At 37.3% G+C, this 21,347-nt stretch overlaps 1 protein-coding gene across 1 annotated transcript in view; it reads left to right on the top strand.

Annotated features, from left to right (window-relative positions):
* RAPH1 (Ras association (RalGDS/AF-6) and pleckstrin homology domains 1) overlaps positions 1-17,411 on the top strand; it is a gene marked incomplete at its 3' end in the record, with an annotated part of 34,348 nt that extends 16,937 nt beyond the window's left edge. Inside the window, exons 3-12 of the mRNA XM_010289901.1 lie at positions 601-678; positions 2,035-2,194; positions 5,873-5,994; positions 7,958-8,023; positions 9,455-9,598; positions 10,823-10,933; positions 14,655-14,753; positions 15,358-15,478; positions 16,568-16,710; positions 17,353-17,411. Of these exons, the coding sequence (XP_010288203.1) occupies positions 601-678; positions 2,035-2,194; positions 5,873-5,994; positions 7,958-8,023; positions 9,455-9,598; positions 10,823-10,933; positions 14,655-14,753; positions 15,358-15,478; positions 16,568-16,710; positions 17,353-17,411 (1,103 nt within the window). The remainder of the gene's footprint in view (positions 1-600; positions 679-2,034; positions 2,195-5,872; positions 5,995-7,957; positions 8,024-9,454; positions 9,599-10,822; positions 10,934-14,654; positions 14,754-15,357; positions 15,479-16,567; positions 16,711-17,352) is intronic.
* Positions 17,412-21,347: the final 3,936 nt, after the last annotated feature.

Here is a 21,347-nt window from a genome sequence, read left to right as displayed (position 1 = left end):
TTAAAGTGAGGAGAAATACAGCCTGGGTTTAGTAAAGATAAAGGGAGTATTCAAGCTACTTACTTACTGCAAATGGATTTAATAGTTTAAAATATTCCAAACCAATGCACATAGTGTGGAATCCTATTTATAGGATTTGTTTCCCCTACTTTCTGTCTGCTGTTAAATTCTGATATTTATCAGTGTGCTATTTATGTTTTATGTTGATCAACCAAAAATCTATTGGGTGTACTCAATTGTACACTCTTGTTGAAAATGTATTGTCCAAATCTGTGACTGTGAATACATGATATGCTAAAAATATTTGCTAGTAATGCACAAGGCTACTTACAATATGGAAGAACAGAGAAATGCCAAATATGTCTATACAAAATACATACCTCCAGTATGTTCTTTTGGAGATAATGACAGTTGTATTTCTAAATGTTAGTTGTCTTAAAAAATGAGTCTTCATCATGACTAAGAAGTAGTTGAGGATTTATACGTGGGTAAATCAGCATTTCAGTTCATGTTTTAAAGCATGGTAGCCTCCAAATTAAATCCACTAAAACTGGCCTGAAGTTAATGTTAACTGGAGTTCTGTGTGTTGTGTCCCCCTAGGAGGAACAGGCGGCTAAACTCAAAGCTGAGAAGATTAGGGTTGCATTAGAGAAGATTAAAGAGGCACAAGTGAAAAAGGTAAATTATTTATACTCGTTCATAAGATCTTTATTTTATACTTACTCACCTGGCAAATGCAGACAAAATTCTTTTAATTTGTTTCTATTAACCTTAAGTTGCCCTAAATAAAATAGGAACACTCTAGTCTTCCGGTCTTGAGCGATAATGTACTTTCTCATTTAGACGGGATGTAACAAAGAAAATCATAGCATGTGGAAAAACATGTTTTTCTTAAGGAATAGCTTATTTTGCAGCTAGTGCAAATTGACTTTGCCAACTTCCACCCAGAGCTGAAATGAAGGTCCAGCCTCCTGAGACTGTCTTTGTGTATTAAGCAGTCAGACATTTAAAATTTTTGTCTGTTTTCTCTACAGACCCCTTCCCATTATGCATAGCAGGATTTTCCAGTGATAAATGGAATACAAGTACTCCAGATTACAGACAGGGATTACTAATTGGAGGAAGTCTACCAATATTACTTGATGCACTATCAAAGAATATAAAGTGTTCCCTTGAAATTTAGCATTCTTATTTTACATTTGGAGTGTCTCAGTAGCTTAAAATGCCGTTTGCATTTACTGTTTATTTATCAAAAGCTGAAAAACTGTCCTGGTTGGAAGATGAGAATTAACAAGCCACCCAGTGTATTACATCTAGTATGCTTTAACTTTTCCAGCTGAACAAGGTGTAAGAAAGGAACCAAAGAGCATAATGATTGCCAAGAAGGATCTATTCCCTGAAGTTTTTTGATTGCTTAAAAATTGGCTGCATTTTTCTTTCTGGACAGTGACCTCTTTAAAGTGCCTGTGAAAAGCCATTGTGTTTTAAAAGCAGATTTCTTTTGCACTAATGCTTCGTACTCCCCAGAAGAAGGTTATTTAGTATAGGTATTTTGTTTACATAATCAGCATTTCTAGAAAATATGGAGGAAGTGGGCAGAAAGCTTGAATTGCAGATCTAAAAAATTCTCATCCTATGTAAGGTTGTACAGAACTCTGTATCTATGGTTGTTCCACCAAATATGTGAGAAAAATTGTCACAGAGACGCTTTATTAATCAGAACAGGACATTCTGGCAGGAGGGATTTTTTTCCTCCTTAACACACAACTAAAGCACAGTGTTGTTGTATTGGGAAGACCTTTATATTTACTCTATTATACTGAAGGAGAACAGTATCTGGTTAAGTGTCTGTGATACAGATATCTAACCACCATTTATGGCTTTTTACATTTTGAGGGAATGTTTTGATTGTACTTAATATTTTATGCTATTTTAATGAAAACTTAGAAAAAGAAACAAGATCTTAAAAAATATGGTTTTATTTGAGATGTGGGAAGTTAATCCTCCTTGCCTTACTAATTTTCTGCTTAATAGTTGGTGATCAGAGTCCATATGTCTGATGACAGCTCAAAAACTATGATGGTGGATGAGAGGCAGACAGTGAGACAAGTGTTAGACAATCTGATGGACAAATCTCATTGTGGTTACAGTTTAGACTGGTCATTGGTGGAAACCATCTCTGAATTGCAAATGGGTAAGTAATAATTATAATCACTTCTAATTCTTATTTACTGATGTTATACTTGTCTGTATCTATGGGCTCAGAATGATGTAAATTCTTGTCTTCGTAGTGTTCATCCCATTCATTCATGTAGTAAATGTTCATGCAATAAAGCTCATGAATGACATTTTTTCAGAATGATCTGGGAATGTTTTCTTTTCATATTAAAAACACAGCTAAATTCAGAGGTGTGATATAGGAATTTTACTAATGTCTAGTCACTGAGCCTCTTGGTTTTGATGCATTCCTCACAGAAGAAAGAGGTAAGGGATAAATCTACATTATTTTTCTGTTAAATATTTTAGTGCAGTTGGCAATATGGTTTTAAGGGCTGTTAAAGCTCCTTTGCACTGCATTGCACATACCGCAATATAAGTTGTTCATTTAGGCAAGCGATATAGTATCTGAATGGAAAAGGAGGGGGAGAATGGGAGAAAAACAATTTTATTAATCGGTGTTATCAAAGAAGAATTACATCAAAGAACTGTTAAGCACCTTACCTGTTGACTAAAGAAGAGCCCAGAACTGAACTCGGATATCTTGATTTCAAATTAAAATGCAAATTAGTATTTCCTCCCTTTTGGTGAAACCTTTTCTATTTCAGGCAATGTAGCGTGTTAACTTTGCTTATTGTTAGACAAAAAAGGTGTTGTAGGGTGACAAAGTGTCCTTTGAATCTTCTACCTTTCATATGAAAAATAACACCTTACTGGGCTCAAGACCTTAAAATTTCAGTAAATGAAATCTTTGAAGTTGTCCAGTTTTGAAACCAGAAAGAATTTGCACAAATTCTATGTAAATCCGAATGAGGTATATAAAAATAAAAGCTTTAATCCTGTAACATTTTACCAATGAGAATACTATGAATAAATAACCTTATTAGTTCTGCAATAGTTTTATGTTTCTATCATTGAAAAATCTCTGAATGTGTAGATAGGAGTATCCTGGTCTCAAGGCTTAACCAGGGGTCTTTCCCATCCTAGATTTCCTTTCATAAGATCCTTCCATTCACTGTGCAGCCTGGAAGCCATAAAGGAAAAAAATGTTGGAAAAATATTTTCAACTTCTGTTAGAAACAAAGAGAAAGGCTTCAAACAGAAAGATAAACTGGTATTTATCCAAATTAACAGTGTGACTGAATTAAGATTATTTATTTTATTATTATTATTATTATTAACAAATCTCTCTTTGGGTGTTTTGCAAGTATATGCATGCCCTACTGTATGGCCTCAGTGACATACTGGGAATGACAGAATTTGACTGCTGTATTGAAAGAGTTTCAAGCTAAAGAACATCATCTATTAAAATTATAGAATTTTAAATTCAGACTACAACATGATAAACCTAAGAATGATGCAAGAGGATAGAATTCAGTTTCCTCTTTCATTTTTCAGTTTGGCTTTTCTTGATCTGTGGTAAGGCAACTGTTAGGTAGTTTTTCATAAATTTCAATTTATTTTTTTTTTTTTTAAGAAATCCAAACTGCAGCCTGATTCCTATATTTTATATTGGAACTTGAAAAGCAGTTGGAAACATTATTACAACAAAGCTCTCAGCCTATGTACTATTGTATATTGTATTGTGTTGTGCAAATTTGCCAGTGGTTCGTCTTTTGAAACCTCTTTTTCTGGCAATGCCTGTGTGAGAGGAACTCACTCCTTTGTTATCCTTTAGCAAGACAGAGAAGACCTACGTAACTTCACAATGTGTTTTACTGTGGTGTCTTGTCAGTTGATTGCTCATTGATTGCACAGTTCAATAAAATGCAGTGAAAGCTTTAAGCTAACTGTGGAGAAAGACATGAGGCCTGTGGAGTTCTGATTATCTTTGCATTTTATGTGGTCTGCTTCAAATGCATGTGCTTAACTGGTTTTTGAGGAGTCTTTGATTTTAGGTACACGTACTTCAAGTAGAAGGCCACCTGTTACTATCTGATGGTTTAACTTTAGCTTTATGTACTTTCAGAAGAGCTCAGTGATATTATTTCCAGAATGCAGAATGAAATGTTTTTCCCAGTTTTACCCTGCAAGTTTGTGACAGAAACAACTCTGGAAGGTTTCTTTTGGTTGGGACAAGGGTTGTATTAATTTTTTAGTTAGTGCAGACTACATCTATGAAATATCTGTGAGTTACAATGTTTTAATTTTAGAGTATGTTTAATAATAGCAACATTGTATTATATGCAGCTTTATATACTATAGGTACATATATACTCAATGTTCTTATAATAACAGTTGATACATTTTGGAAGCTATCCAGTTTCAGTAATGAGGCTGCAGTGTGATTTAAGCTTTCACAGTCCTCAGAAGTTTCTTTGTTTTGTTCTTCTCTTAGGTAACTCTTTTTTTACTTTCTTGGAAGACAATATTGCTGTGTTACTGATAGAACTTGATGGAATTTAAGAGTTGAAACTTGAAAGCTTCTTAGAAAGATCTCACTGAGACTTCAGTAATGTTGTGTTGTCATCTCAAACCTTGATCACTTTCCTACAGATGACATTTTGTTGCATTCACTCTGCTTAGTATTCTTAATTACCAAAGATGTTGAGATGTCATCTGTCATCTCAGTCTTCATTAGTAATAACTCCTAGGTCTGGATGTGATCAGTGCCATATACCCTCTGTAAAAATGTGGTATAATTGATTTTGTGGGGAAAAAAAAAAACATGTTCTGCTTTCAGATGCAGTTACTGCCAAGAAAGTCCCAAAGAATTCTGAAAGAAATAATTTGCTGAAATTATTGAATGAAAAACTGTGTGGCCTATGCAAAGAGGGAACAAATTACAGAAAGCAAGATTCTACTTAACTGTCTTTGAAAGGAGGAGAAAGGTGGTCTAGTGGTTTCCCAAAGATGTATTCTTCCTTATTTATTTTAGAATAGGGGTTTTCAGATACTCCTCTGCCATTTCAGTAAATTTTTCTCTTTTTTTCTACCTTTCTTCTCTTTTGCCTATTTTCAGCATCATGTACCTAGTGATAACTATCTCAACAAAGAGTCAAAGCTCAGAGTTCTCGGAAGCCATTGCTGGTACATAATTTATTCAGCAAGATAAATTATAAGAAACAGACAGTGTCAGTTTTCAGACTATTTCTACCATATGCCCACTAACTATAAATATTCTGCATTTCAGGAGCATTTTGTTTTCCCTCTTATCATTGTCTGTTACCTTTTTTGATACTTTACAAGTGAGGTAGTGATTGGGCATGTAGAAACAAATTTTGTGCTGAAAAAGCTGCCTAATAATAAATTCCTCCAGGGATTGTGTGGATTAGAGTATATATAAATGTGATAACCTTCTTATTTGTACTCATGACATGTGAAATGTCGTCATTTGAGTCTGCTGTGTTAATGTGGGATGGTAGGCTTTGTCAGGTGAAAAAAAGGAAAACACTTCATATATTGATGGAACTATAAGCTTGAAGAGACAGAAGTGAGGGTGTTGAGTGAGTGTATGTGTGAAATTGAACCAGGTACATCTGAAATTTGACTAAATTCTTTTAGTTTCTTAGTGTAAACTTATTCCTCATTTTAGTAGACCTTGAACTCTATTTTCTCTACATATATACCCTGTCTCCCGGATAGGACTACAGACTAGTTTCTATCACAAAATGTGACAGATTCAAATGTATTTGCTATCTTGTTATTGCTGCAGAAAGGATCTTTGAAGATCATGAAAATTTAGTTGAAAATCTTCTGAACTGGACAAGAGATAGTCAAAACAAACTAATGTTTGTGGAACGTATAGAGAAATACGCACTTTTCAAGAATCCCCAGGTAAGATTCATGTTAAATGCGTGTTTGTGTGCACACATGCATGCCTCATTGCAGTTTCTCTGCTTTTTTTGGTAGCATTCATTTCCATACTTTTGTTTTGATACTTGTGTATGTATTAAAATGCCAGGCAACTTTACATTTTGGCACCATGTACCCATCCACATTGTGGTTGGCACAAAAGTCCCTAGCAGAAAACCATGAGCTGAAGCAATCTCTTTGCTAAGGTGTTCGTGGGTAATTTTAATGGAGATGAAGGCAAGCAGTTTCATGGCATTTACACCAATACTTGGTGCTGTTCAAATGTGTAAATATGCAAGAAAGGTGTTGACAGATACTGCTAATAGAAATGCCTCTCCACTGTGCATTCTTACGTTGCTGGCAGGAAGGGGAAGAGAAAATCAAAGAGAACAGCTACTCAGTAGTCAAATGGCAATTGAAGAGAAGAGAGTATGGGTCCCTCGCTGTGGAAGCTGGGACCTGCCTCTGTTCACCTGTTTTTCATGTTCCCTGGCTAGGAAACCAAAGGCCCCTCTTCTCTCTCAAATGGCCTCAAAGGGCTCTCTTCTATCAAATGGTAGCTACAGATTTGATACCCAGTTCTATCTACAGCAGCAGTTCAGTATCATAAGGGAGTGGAGGAAAAGAAACAGAAAAGCAGAAGATAGCTCTTTGAAGAATTTGAATTGAAAAGAACTGGATATAATACCACTTGATCTCTCTCTTAACTCTTACCTAATGTATTCCCTTTTGCAGTCATAGATTATTTTTGTATTTGTATGGTACCTATGTGGTAATTTCTTGTATTTAATCTGAGTATCAGTTTTGCATGCTCATCCTTTGGGACATCATCAGTGTACTGGATTTTAAAATTTTTTTTTTTTAAAGCAAGAATTGAAAACCAGGTCTTACTCAAGTGCTTTTTGATGAAGCAGCAAAACTCTAAATTCTTTTTAAAAGCATGTAGTTGATACATTTACTATCAATACGTACAGTAGGCACTGTCAACAAGAATGAGGTACCAGCATAAACCCAATATTTCTCCATGGTTTAAAATACTGAACTGGCTAAAGTTTGTGAATATTGTTTTTTTCCACTATAAGAGCTAGGGGTTAGGAAGAGAAAGATCTTCATTGTGCTAGTCCTTTCCAAGCTGAAGAAGAGTACAAAACTTCACAGTACATATGCATAGTTAGGTTCCTCTTAAGAAGACAAGGAGTATTTAGTAATTCTTCATGAAAAACAAATATTTTTATTCAGCAAAACTATCAGGGCAAGGTGGAAAGAAGTACATTGCCAGCTGTCGACCAACACCCCCAGGTCCTTTTCCACCAGGCAGCTTTCCAGCCACTGTTCTCCAAGCCTGTAGTGTTGCATGGGGCCATTTTGACCCAAGGCCAGGACCTGGCACTTAGCCTTGTAGAATCTCATACAGTTGGCCTCGGCCCATCGATCCAGCCTGTCCAGATCCCTCTGTAGAGCCTTCCTACGCTCAAGCAGATCAACACTCCTGCCCAATTTGGTGTTGTCTGCAAACTTACTGAGGGTGCACTCAATTCTCTCATCCAGATCACTGGTAGATATTAAACAGAACTAGCCCCAGTACTGAGCACTGGGGAACACCACTTGTGACTGGCTGCCAACTGGATTTAACTCCATTCACCACAACTCTTTAGGCCCAGCCATTCTGTCAGGTTTTTTTACCCAGTGAAGGGTATGCCTGTCCAAGCCATGAGCAGCCAGTTTCTCCAGGAGAGTGCTGTGGGAGATAGTGTCAAAGGCTTTACTAAAGCCTAGGTAGACAACATCCACAGCCTTTCCCTCATCCACAGTTTTGTTCAGTTAATGTATTGTTCTTACATAATAGATGGGTTTTTTTCTTACTGTGTCAGAAAGGTAAACGAGAAATGTTATGGGCCTTGATTTCAGAATGCCTGTAGAAATATTAAGCTTTCTCTTGTTACAGAACTATCTTCTGGGGAAGAAAGAAACCTCTGAGATGGCAGACAGAAATAAAGAGGTGCTGCTAGAGGTAAGACTGCGAAAACAAAAAGGGCAGAGCGGTCATTTCAGAGCTTGAAGCTAAACTCTAAAAGGTTGTGGTGATTGAAGTTGATGGATGGACCTGTATGTAATTCTGGAACAACTGTGAATGGAATGTGCTACATTTGAAATAAATGTCTATTTTAATGTTACCCTGTCTCAGATGTGATCAGTTAATAAAAATGTGTCTTAATTTTATTTAATAACTGAAATACAATACACAGTGATAATTGAAATGAAGTTACCTGTAACTATGGCTAAAAATACTTGAAATTTACAGAACTGTCACCTTTTTTTTTTTGACCTGTGGTGGTAGTGATTTTTTTTTACTAGTACTCTCCAAATTGTTACTCTCTACAAAATTCTGTAGCATTGGTTCAGTGACTGCTTTATATTAATATTTTAAATTTTGTTACTAAGCAAAGTAGTTAAAAATTGTTTCAATTACATTTTAAAATAACCAAATATTAAATTAAAAAATAAGTGACAGAAAAGGAAGTCAATTATTAATGAACACATTAAATAGTTTACAGGACTAAGGACAAAAAAAAAATGTGTGGAGCAAATAAAGCAAAGAGTAAACATAGCCTCCATAAACTGAAAACTGAATGGTTTTGTGGCATTTTTGTAGAGACATACACATGCTTGAAGTGTCATAGCTTCCACTTGATGTCCAGAATAATGATTATGATTTCAGTAGTTACACAAAAGTAAATATTTTGGGTATTTAATTTTGGATTATACTTAATACAATTTAACTTATGAGTAGCATATACATGCTCTTAGTATATTGTTAATACGGATTTTAATAAGTGGTCATGTGAATGCTGTGGATCAAAAAGATGCTTGAAGCCATGACATGCTGAAGGTTGTAATTCTATCAAATTCTTTCAGTCTTCTAGGATTAATCGTAAATCTCTGTGCGCCATATAATCTGGAGTGTATTTAAAGTGTTTGTTTCCCTCTGTTATCTCTTTATAAATAGAACCTTAACAGAACTTGTAGTGTTGGCAGTTAGTAGCAACAAAGTACTCATGGAATTAATTATAGCTGTATCTGATGGATATATAATTAGGTTTTGTGTATACTTATGGGGCTAGATCTATAAGGTGACTTCATGACTTTAGTAAGGCCACTGGTGCATCTATTACTGATAAGCAATTGTTAGAAAATCTTTACAGTGGCTGCTAATATTTTCTTTGTTGTTCTTGCACTGAGAAAATGCTAAGATCCCCTATTGTGTTTGTCTGAATTACCTTATAGCTTCTACAATTAATCTGTAATTTGTATCACTGCATGGAAAAAAGAGCTGTCCCTGTTACATATGCATTCCTTAGATAAAGAATTTCAGAATTTCAGTAATGAAAATCAAACCACTGCATGCTGTATGTTCTTCCCAATCCACTGTGTTTATCATCAGGAATGTTTCTGTGGAAGTTCTGTAACCGTGCCAGAGATTGAGGGAGTTTTGTGGCTGAAAGAGGATGGTAAGAAGTCTTGGAAGAAACGTTACTTTCTTCTTCGAGCTTCTGGAATCTACTATGTCCCTAAAGGGAAGGCAAAGGTATGCTACTTCAAAGCAATTTCCCTGAATTGTTTATCGCTGGTAAATCGTGCACACGGGTCAGCCTTAAATTTTGACTTAGCTGTGCCTTGCTTAGTGCCACATCCCTTAATTAAAAGTGCAACTTTACATGGAAGTACTATGTAAATTACCATGGTGGCACTTGATGTGAAGAGTGTACTCCCAAATTTAAAAATACAAGAGGACAAGGGTCTGTGCTTTGAGTGAGCTTGGGGTTAGGTGTTCAGAAACACTTGAGTAAAAATGACTGGTGGAGTTAAGAGGCTGTTTTTTTCAAGCAGAATTCAGATGAAGGACCAAATTGCACTGCAAATGCCAATCATAAAATATCAGACCAACTCCGCAATGAGTCTGCATAATTTCATTGGTTTTAGTTGATATAAATGGGATTCTTTTCAGACCAGTTTGTGCTGTTTTTTTGAAACTGGTAAATATAATACACAGCAGTAAGTGACACTGAAGAAATTGTATCAATAATGAAAAATAAATAGAAAGCTGCTACAAATGCATTATAGCTTCAAGGCTGAACTACTGTGAGTTCAAGTTGTCCATGAATCTGTCAGTCTTGATAGCAGCAACTGATCCCCAGTGCAGGAAGTCCACTTTCCACACAAATGGCAATGAACAGGAAATCTCTGTCAACGCATCAGCTCCCTTTAGAGCTGAATCTATCTTGGATGTTCTTTCCACAGCCTTTGGCTTCATTAAAACAATCTGTATGCAAGATAGCCTGTTGAAATTCTGTGCCCTGCAGTCACTGCCAAACATCATTAGAATTTTACTCATGGTCACACTGGAATTTGGATGCCTTCATTATTACCAAGATGAAATGTAACCAACAGCTGTTAAAAAGTTCCTGGTCAACGAATCCTATTTACTTTCTCCTGATACCATCTCTGAATAAACAGAAGTAGTTTGATGTAAAATGTTGTCAAAAGGCAAGATGCAGACAAAACACAAAAAACCAGACTGAATTTGGAAAAGGGCATCCTGGTTAAAAATGAATGTCTGAAGCAAGACTTTGCATGGCTGTATCTCCTTCTTGTATTGGTAGTTTTCGAATCAAATCGAAACTAATATTTGACCTTAACTAGACCTTATATTGGTATCGGATCTTAACACTAAGGTGATTTTGTCAGTGTGTGTGGTTTTCTTATAAAGATGTTTTGTAAATGATTAAATTATTATTTTTGTATTTAATAGGTCTCACGGGATCTCGTGTGCTTTCTACAGCTAGATCATGTCAATGTTTACTACGGACAGGACTATCGGAACAAATATAAAGCACCCACAGACTATTGTTTAGTGCTAAAGGTAACTTGTCAATTACTTTGAAAATTCTCCTACTGAAAAGACCAATTAAAGAGCTTGAAACATTTCCACACTAATCTTAGTCCCTCTTAACTACACTTCTTAATTGTGAGCAACAGCTGATTAAGACAGCATTAATCTTGGAAAAGATTATAATTTAGAATACACTTCCTATACTAGTATAACAATTGGAAAACTATGCCTGTCAGTTTTCAGTGTGAATCTCTAAATTATCTTCATTCCGCACATGAGGAATCTAAATTGACGTAAGTTACAATGACAATGAGAAAGCTATGTTTATCTACATTTTCTGTGGAGTTGTAATGAGCCTCCTTGACAGAAATACAGTTTAAAAAAAAAAAAAAAAAAGAGAGAGAGAGAGAAAATGCCATGTGGGGAGTAGAGCAGACGGAAGAAATTACTATGAATCACTTTCTTCCCCATTAAGATGACAGATTTTCTCTACCTGCCAGAAGATCCATGTGGATTGCAAGGTGGGGTGGAGATCAGAGAGAGCAGAGGAAGAATGACTTTACTGGATTCATGTAGCACCCTAGGCTTCTCTGACAGTGGCCTGCCTTTATAAGCTTCTTAGGGAAAAATTAGACGTACAGGATGGTCTTGCAGAGATACTTCCACAGAATACTTTTTCAGCCTTTAGAAATTTAGGGAGCCAGGCAGTGGATCTTGGTTGTTTAATAGCCCTAGGTGCAGTCTTACTCTTTGAGTATGATGTCTCTTGGGATTACAAGAAACTTTGAGAATGCTGCAGCAGTTGGTTTTTTTACTTGCTCTTTACTTTTTACTTTATGTTCTTTTACTTGTTCTGAACCATCAGTTGCTTTCCATTTCATTTTCCTCTAGTTCTTTTATAGGAAGTGAACAGTTAGTGCACAATTGTTGCCTGTTCTCCATGCTCCTCATGGCTTTGTAACCGTTTTCATATTGCCCTGAATTGTCTTACTTCCAGACTGATGAGTCTCAGTCTATTTAATTGTTCATCATGCTCTCAAACATAACACTAAACTCTTTTTTTTTTTTTTTTTTCCTTTTGGCAACTCTATACCTTACAGCAGTTCAAGTTCAGTGAGATAATACCCCTTGAAACACTAACTTCAGGGACTTGCCATCTTCTCAAAATGTAGGTCAATAATTGTGCAGAAATTGATATTAGAGAGTCAAGTCTATCCATGTTGCCCAACCTGAGGGAAAGGGAGTGCTGTAAAGGAAGAAACTTCTGAGTATAAAGGACAGGTAGAAAACAAATGTTACAAAAGCAGTGACCTGGTCTTAAACTGATATTTAATACCTTGAGTACTTGAAGTTATTTTAAATTGCATCAACTCATCTCCCAGTCTCTCTTGACTCCTGCAGTGTTCAAAATTATGTCAGTTCCTGCAAGATAGCTAGCTACAGTGCTATTTTAAAACAGGTTTTCACAGTATGTTCACAAGAAGTTAAGTGCCTTCATGGATGTGAAAATGGTGCAAGTAACAAGATTTAGTTATAGTTGCACTTACAGTTTTCCTTTGACCTCTTTGTAGCTCATGTGGTGTTGCATATGTCAGTACATTAGAATGTTTTATGTACTTGGAGTGTGTGGCTGCCTGTCCACTGTATGAAAAAAGGATTTCATCTTCCAATAGACAGGGCAACATGCATTTGGGCCCACTGAGAGGTAGCCACTGAATATCAAATATGGGACATGATATTAAGGGAGAAGGCATACAGCTGAAACTGGAACTATTTTCCACATTCTTATAGGTCATTGGCACAGTCAGTTGAATGCAATTAAAACAAAAAAGTTAGTGTTTGTAAGTATTTATAAATTCCTTGAAATAAATTGATTTTTTCTGTTTACACGTGTCACTTTCCACATCATTTGGACAGGTTATAATAGTGAATATATTTCACTAGATCAGTTAAATAGTGAATTATTTTTTCAGACTTGTTGACCACACAGAGTAAATCAGACTAAGTCTTATCTAAGTATTGCCATTCCAAGCATAAATGAAGACGTGAAAATGTTAAAGTCAAATTTTAATGTGTCTAAATTTTCCCTTTATTTAAGTAAATTAATGGAGTAGAGTTAATCAGGTAACTTAGACAAAGTGAAACTATATTTTCAGTGTGAAACTGATGAATCGCCAAATTACTGTATAAGCAGGATTGAGTCCTGCCTTCGTCAATTCTTAAAATGTTATAAATGATGTTTTATATTAGTACCAACGTATAGAAGCCATAGAGGTTTTTTTAATAGAAACTCCGTTTTGTGCCACAAAGATTCACTAAGCTGGGAAATACCTCCACAACATGAACATGTTTTTGGAGAGGTGAATGGCAAATACAAACAAAGGCCGATTCTCACTGAAGTCCAGAATGGATATGTCTTTATGTGTTTGCTTCCTTTGTTTATCTTGAACCTTATTGTGCAAGACAGGTGCTGTGTTAAATTGTTAAACATAACATTTGTATGCTTGTATATAATATTAGCTCCTTGGTCCTAAACGTTAGATTTCTGAGAGGTTCTTTTGTTTCTATATAGCCACGTTTTTGAACAAGTCCAGGAAAAAGATGGCTTGTTAATAAAGTAATTGTTCGCGCTTCTGTAGACTCTTCTTTGTTATACAACATGTATGTGAAAGAGGCTGGCAGTGAAAAATGAAAAGTTATCTAATGTCATAATTCAGTTATTTATATTGTGTTGGTGGAGATAAACATGTTCATGTTCATTTTGAAATAATTATGTTTGGAAGACCACAGCAGAAAATATTCTGAAAGAGATCAAAAGTTTTTTGATACATGTTTCAGATGGTCTTCCATAAAACTTAAATACAATCATCAAGCAAAACTGTGTCACTGAACTGTAAGATAACAGAGGAAATTATAAGAAATTGAGTAGGGTTGCCCCAGCAGCTATGACACATGTAACTTCTACAGCATGGACAGGAAACAACGGAATAATCCATCCAGAATGATTTCCAGTGTCTAATTTTTTAAAAATATACATTTCTTGACTGCTGAATTGATAAATGTAGCACCTTTTCTTTTTTATACATGCATGTGGGAGCAGCAGGTATTTTGGATGATAGCCCTGCATCAGTAGGGTGGGGGGACCTTGAAGGCTTTACAAGCTGAAAATGGAATCGTGCTTAACAGCATGTCATTTGAGGAGTGTCTCACTCAAGCCATGCAAAAGCAGGGAAGACCAGCGTGTCTCTGTGTTCCTCCAGTTTGTTTTGGTGTGAGAAGAAGGTGAAATATCAGTTGTCTCCCTCAGGTGGTGAGTTAGTTCAGAGACCAGTGAAAGGAGACAACTCTCTACACTTTTGCAGCCTCTTGCTTGTGTTTAGAAAAGGTGTTTGCAAGCTGACACTGTTCTTATCACTTGGTTTGAGAGTATAAAGATTTCTTCCTAAGAGCCTTACAGATACAGAAGACTGTTGGTAGGTAGAAGGTGCAGCACTAAAATACCAAGTCACCCTTTCTTAGTGTTTTAAACCTGAAACCAGTGCACACTGGACATACTGCCAATCTGTGTGTGAAGCAATCCCCACTGCCACCTCCTGAAATACTCTCAAACATTTTTAAGTGGGCTCAGATACAGACTACTGTTGAAGAGCTTCCAGCATTAAGTTTCTCTGTATAGACCTCAACAGATAAATGGCTTTCCTTGCATTCCTAGCTATTAAAATATTGATGAGGATTAAAAATTTTTCTGCAGCATCCTCAGATCCAGAAGAAATCCCAGTATATCAAGTATCTTTGCTGTGATGATGTAAGAACACTACACCAATGGATCAATGGCATCCGCATTGCTAAGGTAACCTCCTCTGGGCAGTCTTGTACTGTTGTCATTAGTTGTTGTCATTAAGTGTTTGAAACCATTTACAGTTACTTAGCAAAATACATGCTAAATATAACTTCCCTCTGTTTTATTCTGAACATGAACTGTACAATCTTCTTATATATTTCATTCCCTAGCAAAATTGTTAGGTTTTGTTGTTATGATAATTCAGTAATTGGTCCCTTTCTTCTTGTTTCTGCTGCACCTCTGTCAGATGATGAATTTCTAACTGACATTATGGCTAGATTTTAGCCAGCTCCCATACAGATTTTAAAAAGAAGTCTTATGGGAAAAAAGAATTGAGAACACAGAATTGTGTTCCAAGATCCCCAGGTTGGCTTAGTTTATACATTGGCCCATTTCTGGCTTGATGCTATCTCTTCTAGCATAAGTAAACTCTTCTTCTTTCTTTCAGCAATTGACTAATAAAAAAATCAATGTTGCCTGAGGTTCTTAACAAAGAGCCCGTTGTTTCTCTCAGGGAGTGGGGAAAGGTGGCATAGATAAGCCCAAGGTGGAGCTCAACAGTCTGAAAAGGGTACACAACCTATACAGTTGTTAAATTTGTCATTTTGCTTAGTATGGGAAGCAACTATACGTGAACTATCAGGAAGCATTGAAGAGAACGGAATCGGCATATGACTGGACTTCTTTGTCTAGCTCCAGTATGAAGTCAGGCTCCAGCTCATCTAGTTTGCCAGGTAATATGTGATCTGTCTCATAATAGAAAGATTTAATTACCTTAATTAAGATTTAATTACCTCTGCTATCTGGAGACCTCAGGAGAGACTATTGCAGGAAATGGACTGTTTCTCCGAAGTCTTTTATCTTATGTTTAAGTCTGAAACATAGACTTTATGTTTAACACACATACATACATACATATATATCTATATATATAAAAATTACTATATTACTTGCAGTGGTGTAGGTATTTGGAACATATAGTACTTTCTTGTTCACCTCCAAAAATGAATGTTTTTCTGATACTGAGAAGAGGAAACTTCCTTTCAAATTCCTGATGCCTCTATCTTCACCTATTTGAAAAAAGAAATCAAATAGATGTTTTAATGATGCATAGAGACTTGTGTGTGTAGCTCTTAAACTGTTTTTGTTGACTGAAATATTTGAAATTGGAAAATGAGAAATAGTCATTCTCTGCCCAAAGGCGAAGATCCAATGTCTTTAGAGTCAAATTTTTAAAATACTGTTTCTGTTCCTGTGTCAAACTGTGCCCGCAGTAATATGCTCCTGTTTACCTCTCAGCAGGACTGAGACTGTTTTTTTGTAGCACATAACAGTTTAAAAATGGATGAATGGTTTATATAGTCTCATTTCACTGTTCAGAGCTGACTGACACTTTGCCAAGTTACTCTGAACCCTCAGGGGCAAGTTTCATTATTGAAAACAGGCTATTGTGTGAAAGTGTTTTGTCCAGTTGTGCTGGGAAGGAGTGCTGGAGAGAGCAGGCTGCATGCATTGCATGAAATGGGGCTTTTCCCAAAGTGTGGGGAAGTTTTTACTTTGCAGCCTATCTGACACGCTGTCATCTTTGTGGAGTTTCAGATTTGATTAATACCAGGGATCTGTTTCACTGTTTTGTTTTCCAAACAGCAACGGCCTGGATGTGAGCTAGAGCTTACGCAATAGTTAGTGGGAACAATGTCGGTGGCACAACATGTTTAACAAGTGTCACCAATAAATGTCACGCAGTTGCATTATAAGCACGCCAGCTTTACTTTTGCATTCAGAAACATATGCTAACTGTTTTTTAACTTTCTTCTAAACAGAATCTCAATCAAATCATTCTAATCAGTCTGACAGTGGAGTTTCTGACACCCAGCCAGCTGGTCATGTCCGTTCCCAAAGTATTGTCACCTCCATGTTCTCCGAGGCCTGGAAACGAGGCACTCAACTGGAGGAGTCCAGCAAGGTAACAAGAAGACTTTAGCTTGAGAACCAATGGCCAACAAAACATATGAGACAGTGATACCTCTTCCACCTCTGTCTTGAGCGGGTTTTCTTCTCTTTTTTACACTATGCTATTGATGTGCACTGCCATATAATTGTTTTTGCAGGAATCACTTTTTCAGGGAATTCTGAAACTTTCTGTTCTTGCTTTTATTTTTGTGCACAGAAGCCCTCTGTTCTTTGAAGGCATGATACAGCCCTTGCCATAGAGTCCTAGTAACTAATGTTGAATAAAGACAAAATAAAAAGATCGGCTGTTAACAAGTTGAATGAAATTCTTTCACTAAGATCTTATTTCACCAGATAACTAGCCACATGTTTCCATTGTAAAGATGTGAATAACTGAGACCTGAAGGCAGGTGTATCTATCTAAGAAGTACTCCAGTAGTTATTACTCAAATGTTTTCTATTACATTCGGTGGAAATGGAAACAGTAACCATAGGTATGGTTAAAGCAAAAGTACTAAAATTGACAGCAACTGTGGATTGAGGCAGGTTTGGTATCTCCTGTTGCTGGTCAAGGGTTACAAAAGATTTTAGCCCATTGAAGCCTGGGGCTCAGGTCTGTTGTGGTTTGGTTAGTTTTCTGTCCTTTCTGTTGTAGTTGCCTGGTGTAGTTCCTGGGCGATACTTCCAAACACAGCAGGATTACCACTTAAGCCGGTTTGTTGTCAGGCTCAGAACTTCCAGGTTCCTGAACAGCCATCACATCAGTATTAACTGCAGCAGCTACATGTGGAAGTACATTAGCAGGATGCTATGAGAAGCTGTCTTCACTCCTGTCAATTTTGAATCTTTCCCAGACCCCAGGTTCAAGCTAGAGAAGCAAGCTTCTTGAAAGTAAAACCACGGGTCACTACACCTGACATTGGTGTATCAAATAAATAACTAAAAAGATACACAACATCACATTTTCAAATAAGAAAGCACATGTGGCACAATGTGAAAACTGACATGGCTGCATTCTTTGGGATTCGTAACTTTTTTGCAGTGCCTGCTGGCTTGGAAATTGTCTGATTCTAATAGTAATGTAGTACTCAGCCCAGAAATGTAGCCTGCTAAATTGTGATCCAATTTTTCTACTGCATGAGTGCAACACCTGGTGCATGTTCATCAGCAGATGGCTTGTGTATGTGTGCAGGGTGCATCATTTCTGCAGGAGTGGGGTGGATGCAAAAGATAGGGCACTTGAGTCTGTCTAGCATGTATCTGACGGAGGTGAGAGAGTACTGCTATGAGAACTGTAATGTTATTGTTTCCTAAAGTTTTGATTTTAATGTGAAAAATCTTGCTGCTACACTTTCTGTAAGCTTTTAGAGAAAGGTTTGAAGTTTACCACAACGGGGTCACAGTTGTTCTTATCAAGTCCATACTGCTGCTGGCAATTGCTTGTTTAAATAAACCCCAAGAATGTTTGTGTTACCTGACTAAAGCCATTTTAAAATTAAATATTCAGACTGCTCCCTGTTGAGGGCCATCCATGTTTCAAGATTTCATCAATTTGAATTCCTTTCTATGCACAAATCCAAGAAAAAGTATGTTTCTCTTCCTTGTGAGTAACACAGGTGAATGGATTGCCTTAAAATTTCCAGTGAATCCAAATTAAATGAACAGTGTAAAATTATAATTTGAAGCCATGCTACAAAGTTCTGAGTAAATTGGTGAAAAAATTACCTTCAGTTAAACTACAGTACATGCTTTTTTGTCCTGTACAGGTCTGGCCCAAGGAACTTAAATAACTAATAAATCAAACTGACAGTGGAAGATGTTAAGCTGTGTGGCATGAAAGGAAATAACAGTGTTGAAAAAAAATTGTAACTTACATGAAAAGTAGTTGCCGTTGCAGTGATACTGGGACGTGCTGGTTTAGGCAGATTAGTCTCCAAACAGTTACTTTCACAGTGCTTTGGTCACTCCTTGTCACCCTTGTCTCATCCCCCTCAGCAAGCAGGGCGGAACAGAGCATGCTTTGGCTCGGCAGGGAGATGACATTGAGGCTGGCCAGCCTCAGAATGTTGCACTGGTTGGCCAGTGGCTGACTGCTCAATGAGTTAAAAATGGGTGAGTTCTGCCTGCTTTTCCCTCATTTACCAGGTGCCAGTAACTTCACAACAGTTACCTAAAGTTGAAAATATATTGAGGTTTCTAGCAGTCTGTTATATTTGCTAACCAATCCAAAAGCAACTGGTATAGGAAAAAGGATGGCAAACAGTTCAATTGCAAAAGCTTGTTTTCTTAGTAAAAAAAGCTAAAAAACAACAAAAAAAGCACAGTTATTTTAAAAAATAGCTACTGTTCTCTTTGTAGTATTCCTGAGAGTTCCAGATAGTCATGAAGATGCATGTTACAAACATGAATTGATAGTATGCAATAAGTAATTTTTCAAGATACACAGAAGGACATCACATAGTTATAAGGACGAAAAAGGACAATGATGTGGTTCAAGGTTCTTCTATAAACAAAGTATCACTGAATGTGTTTCTGGTTGTGGACATTTAATTTGCTTCTGTGGAGATTGGAGGGGCTCCCCCTCCTCAGATGCACAATAGTCTTTTCCTTGTGCTGAGTATTTAATTAGATCACTGTGAAAATTAGTGTCTTCAGTGGATATGAGGAAAAATCCTCTCTGTTTCAAATATATCTAAGATTAAAAACCCCACCTTTCCCAAAATGCAGGTGATCTGTCCATATTTTGAAAGATTGCTGTTTGCCCAAAGAATACCTTATTCATCTGTTCACGTTCTTCACAGTTGCCAGTGCAGATCTCATTATGTCTCATTTTGCTTGTTAGATTTTGAACACGCTATTTCGAATGGGATGCTACAACAGGCATCAAAATGTGTGCTCGCTGTGTGTGCTTTAAGTGACAAATTCAAGATGCTCCAAGGTCTTGCCATTCAGGGACAGCTGTTCTGTTATGCCTTGGTCTCCCTCTCTGTCTGTTTTATGCCGCTTTTATTTTTCCTGTTGCCTTCTGCTGTCTCAGGTGTCAAAAGTGAAGGTCAGCACACCCGTGGTGCCTTATACAGGGCACAATTAAGGTCAGGTGGTGCTACTTGAAAATTCATTAACCTGGGTGATTGGGAGAGTGGTAATTTATAGACTAACACTTGCAAGAGATCAAGATTTCTCTCCTGTTTTGTTATGTGAACGCTTTGATTTAGCTCCAGAACTTTTGCCTTCTAAACTTAGTGTAACCGGTAGAGGCACACCCCGTGTGTTATAAATCGCTGTTTGTTTCTGACTCTAATCCTTTTGGTGGTGTTCTGCACATATAGAAGCTCTGTGCACCTGTATTTAGAACAAAGCAATATGCAAGCCTGCTCATGCAGTGCAAATGAGCATAATTGGGCTAACTTGTGGCAAAGTAATAATGAAGTATAGGTACCCAGGGTGGTGAGTTGCCATGTTGGCATTGCATTTCTAATGCATGTTTCTATGCTGTGGACTGTGAAATTCACAACTTGGCTTGTAGCAAAACAACTTTGTATTAGGAGGATGTTTGTAAACTTGAGTAATGCAATTATCTTTTTAATTTTTAACAGGAACATAGGCTTACAATTTTAGAGAAGCAATTTAACTTGAGCAAAAGCCGACAAGCAGACTAAAACATTGCCTGCTGCTTTCCCATTGCTCCTTCCCTTAGTCAGTTTTTCTCTGTCTTTCCTTTTTTTTCCTGTTTAATATAATAGTTGCATGTATAGCTTTCCTTTCCCAAGCTAACTTTCTTTTGTAGATCTCTTCTCATCAAAAGATCTCATTTCCTTGTGGGGAAATTTTCCTAGGAAATCTCAATTCTCCATCTTTTTCCTCATTTTTTTTCCTTGCCAGTCTTGGACATCAGAGCATGTGGAGTGGAAGGATCTTGGTATTCCTGCATAGAGCTTCCTCTTCATGTGTTTTAGAGCAGTTCAGGATTTCTGCATTTTGTAACGCTGAACAGTGTAAGGCCTGAGCTAACCCACGTAAAGGCTTGACAGATGCTCTGGGACGCCACGTATGCTTTAACTCTAGTTGTAAAGAGCTGAGGAGATGTCGGCAGAGTCTCTTGCTCTGCCTGATGCCCTCTGTCATGGCCTGTGGTGCTTTGGGGGTGCTGTTTGGGGTCGTTACACTTGCCCAGAGGAGGACCAGTGATTCTCACTGGGTACAGGGTCCTGCCCCACAAAAGTGACAAGGCTGGTGTATTTTCTCCATGACATTCAACTTAGCTTGGAGCAGACCTGGCCCCACCAATTCTTGCCAGCCCCCCTCCCTGCCTGCCCAGTCAGACTGCACGGTCCGGGCTTGTCAGCATACAGGGCTGTCTCTTGCTGTGTTGTTTTGCTAATACTTCCTGCATGCTGTAATCTGCTGCTTAATTTTAATGACAGGCACGTTTAGACCTTGACTTTATAATATCTTTGTCTCCTTCCCTCCCTCCCTTCCTCCCTCCCTCTCTATCTTTCTTTTTCTCCCTTTCCACTTTCACTAAAAATCCCTTCCCAATAGGCCCGAATGGAGCCTGCAGGTCGGCCCTTCGTGTCTGTCACACCTCCTGTGTCCCCGCAGACAAAAGCGGCGACACCCTACACAGCATCGCAGCCCTCCCCACCGCTG

The sequence above is a fragment of the Phaethon lepturus genome, unplaced genomic scaffold (genome assembly GCF_000687285.1).
Source record: "Phaethon lepturus isolate BGI_N335 unplaced genomic scaffold, ASM68728v1 scaffold7016, whole genome shotgun sequence".
NCBI lineage: Eukaryota > Metazoa > Chordata > Aves > Phaethontiformes > Phaethontidae > Phaethon > Phaethon lepturus.
This window is presented reverse-complemented; position numbering and strand designations above follow the sequence as displayed.